Here is a 3,582-nt window from a genome sequence, read left to right on the forward strand (position 1 = left end):
CTAAAATTTCTTATTAATTACGCGGTTTTTAGAACTCTATTTTACCTAAAAATGCCTATAAACGGATTTTCTAAAATTAGTAAAGGGGTCCTCTTTAGCTCCTCCTAACCCCTAATCAAGTTTTTAAGGGCTAATAAAAAAAAAGGACCACTAGCTTATATATTAGAAAGCTATCTTTCCACCTTAATTCTATTATTATGGCGGATATTAGTAACATTACACCTCTTACTAAAGATAACCCCTCTCTATAAGGCTATTTCAATTCTCTTAAATCTTAAATAGGCTATAGACTTATACTCGGCGGAATATATTACTATAGCTATTATCTAGCAGAAACTAAATGGCCGTTTCCAATTACTAGGGCCCTTAGGGCTATAGAAGATTATCTATTTAGCTCTCTAAATCTTAGCGCTGGGGCTATAGTGCTAGATATGGGATATGGAGTAGGATACGTTGCAATATATATAGCAAAGAAAGGATTACGTGTTTTTGGGATTAATGTTATCGATTATTACCTTACTAGGGCGAACAGAAACATTAAGGTAGAAAACCTTAAATAGTAAGTATCTGCCTAAAAGATGGACTATTACTATCTAGACGGGCTCTAGGACGATTTAATTAATGTAGTTTATACTATAGAGACTCTTATATACGCAATAGATCCTAAGTAAGCCTTACAACAGTTTTACTGAGTACTTAAACTAGGAGGGTCCGTTGCGTTGCATAAATATAATTATATTAAATTTAGCGATAAGGAATCTACAGCTATAGATAAAATAGCGGATAGTAGTTAAAGCACTAATAACGGAGGTATCGAAGCTAATTCTTATATATAACTATTTAAATACCTTATAGACACCTAGGATAAGATTAACACCTTTATATCTATACTAGCAAATAAGGAATTCGAGCAAGGAGTTTTACTATAAATGTTAGAGAATATAGGCTTTAAAAATGTCGAAGTAGAAGACCTATTGTATAATATTAAGCCAATGCTACGTTTATTCTTTACTATTGCCTACCTTCCCTTTCTACTTATTTAGCTTTTTAGCCTTAAGAAGTAGTTTATTAATACTGTTTTAGGTATGGAAGGCTATAGGGGAAGGAAATTTTGGAGGTATATTATTATAACCTACACAAAGCCTAATAATGCGGTTAGGAGAAGAGGTCTAGATATTCTAAAGGTAGTTAAGGAGAATAAAAATACTTAGCGATTCTACTAATACTCCTTAGGGCTATTAAGAGTGTAAAGTATTAGTATAAATTGCTTACTAGAATTAAGATTTTCTTTTATATATTTCTATAGAAACCTTAAGTCGTTTCTTTCTACCTAGTGATATATAGAATTGCGATAGACACTTACAGTTATTAGTAAAATTAGATTCGCCCTAGTTACTAAATACTCCACGCTATAGTTCCGTAGATTAAATTCCGTGTATCTTATTAAGCAGCTAGAGATATTATAGGGTACCAACGCTACTTTAAGGATTTCTCTACTTATAAATAATTAATAGCTTAAGTTACTATAAAACTTATTACTAGGGAGCTATTTTGGTAAGATCTGTATTCCTAAGGTTAGTTAATAGTGCGTAACTTAGAAGTAAGCTTTTAGGGCGGCTAATATTATCCGTTTATTCCCTATTAAATATATTTAAATTACGCAATTCTAAATACTAAAATAACTTCCAACTCTAAAGTATACTAAGCCCCTTAGTTTTCCAACCTACTAATAACCTAAGAGCTATAAATAGGAGCGTTTTTAAATGCCACTATTTTCTCATATTATCTATATAAGTGGCGATAGTTGCTTAAATATATAAACACTAATTATACTAATTAATACCTATAGATCCTTAAAACCTGGCTCCTTAGTATATTAGCGTAAGCATAAAATAATCCCTTTTAGGTTATTCCTGTCTAACTTTACTAGGTGTATAATGCTATCGCAATAAGGGAGATAAATAAAACTTATCCTTTACATCTTCCTCCCAATTTAAAATTTTCGGCTATTAACAAAAAACTATATAATATATGCGGCACTATTAAGGTATCCTATAGGGAATTGCATTAGTACCAAGGTTCCTATGCTTTCTTAAATAATAGGTACGCCACTTATAATTAAATGCTTAGAGATAAGTAATAAAAGCTTTTAGAATCCTCTAACGCCTATAAATCTCTCCTTTATTAATATAATAAGGCGCTTTTTAATGTCTATAGTATGGCTAACAAAGTTATCGCCTTATAAGTGGAGCTCGGAAAGGTTAATAAGGCCTTAAAGGCATAATAGGTAAAGGTTAAAGATTATAAGCGTTATTTAAGTAGCGATCCTAATCTTAATAAGATATATTAAGCTTAAGTAAAATAAGGGCCTCTAAAAGAAAAGCTTAAGGCTAAGATTGCTTAGCTTAAGAAAGAGAAGATTAATATACAGTAAGAACATTAGAGAGCGTTAAATAATATAACTAACCAAACTCTTGCCGCCTAAAAGAAGATTGAGGAACTAAAAAAGGCGAGTTGGGAGTTTTATAAGTTAGCCTAGACCTAGACAGTCTCTTTTTATATTAGAAAGTAATAGAGTCCTTTTTAGGATAAATAAGAGCCTAACTTATAGTACCATAATATCTAAATAAAGAGTTAAATGCGCTCTTATTTAAGCATTATTAATATAGCCTGATTTTCGCAACTTGCGCTATTATTATTTAATTTACTTTAATTTTTTACTAGCCTAGCATTTTTATATTAGGTAGAACTATTTAATTATTTTTAACTATGCGCCGAATCTAATTTTTAAGCCCTCTAATAATAAATATCTTAGCCTTTACCGCACTTGCCTCTATAGAGCGATTAAAAAAAAGAAGCAAACTTATTAGATAAATAATATTTATAAAATATATATATAGTAGGTTTAAGCTTACCAAAACTAAGGTTCGCCTAATTTAAGCAGCTTGGCTAAGTTGTACTCTATAGGCGTTTAAATATTTTAAGATATTAAAAGGCTCTACTAAGTAATTAACTATCTCTAGGAGGAATTAATACTAAATCTATTTTAATACTAAGGGCCGTTATTTAAGTAGCTAGGTTATAATTACACTAGTATAAAGGAGACTTAGGCTTCTACTAGAACCAATTCTTTTACTTTTACTTTATATTACCTTAACCCCGGCAGTACTACCCCTTAGTTTAACGTTAAATATAAATTCCTAATCTATATCCACGCCTCCCTTTAGTGATCTTTTCTTTATAAAAAGGCCGGCTATAAATACAATACCTAATAGTATATACATTATTACCTAAAGCACTCTTAAACTATCTATATAAGCTATAACTAGCTCCCTTTTTATGCCATCCTCCTCTATTAATATCTACCTAATTACCTCTACTAATGCACTTATATCCCTGCTTAATTCCGCAGCTTTTTAAGTGAAATTAGGGTATATTAACAGATGCTTTTTAACTTTATTTTAGAAGATAACGCCTACAATACCTACCCTTAATATTTAGCTAAAACTGCGGAAGAATAAGTAGAGTGCTATAATAAAAGGCAGATCTCGATTACTTACGGCAGTTTAGATAGTAAAACTT

At 30.8% G+C, this 3,582-nt stretch overlaps 1 protein-coding gene across 1 annotated transcript; it reads left to right on the top strand.

The window, feature by feature from the left end:
- Window positions 1-278: 278 nt before the first annotated feature.
- On the top strand, window positions 279-560 carry K441DRAFT_564953 (uncharacterized protein; the record flags this gene model as incomplete). The annotated part of the gene is made up of 1 exon (XM_067643676.1): window positions 279-560. A coding segment is annotated over one exon (282 nt), but the record flags the coding sequence as incomplete, so codon positions are not given.
- Between the last annotated feature and the right edge of the window lie 3,022 nt (window positions 561-3,582).

This window comes from Cenococcum geophilum (genome assembly GCF_001692895.1).
Source record: "Cenococcum geophilum 1.58 unplaced genomic scaffold K441scaffold_26, whole genome shotgun sequence".
Lineage (NCBI taxonomy): Eukaryota > Fungi > Ascomycota > Dothideomycetes > Gloniales > Gloniaceae > Cenococcum > Cenococcum geophilum.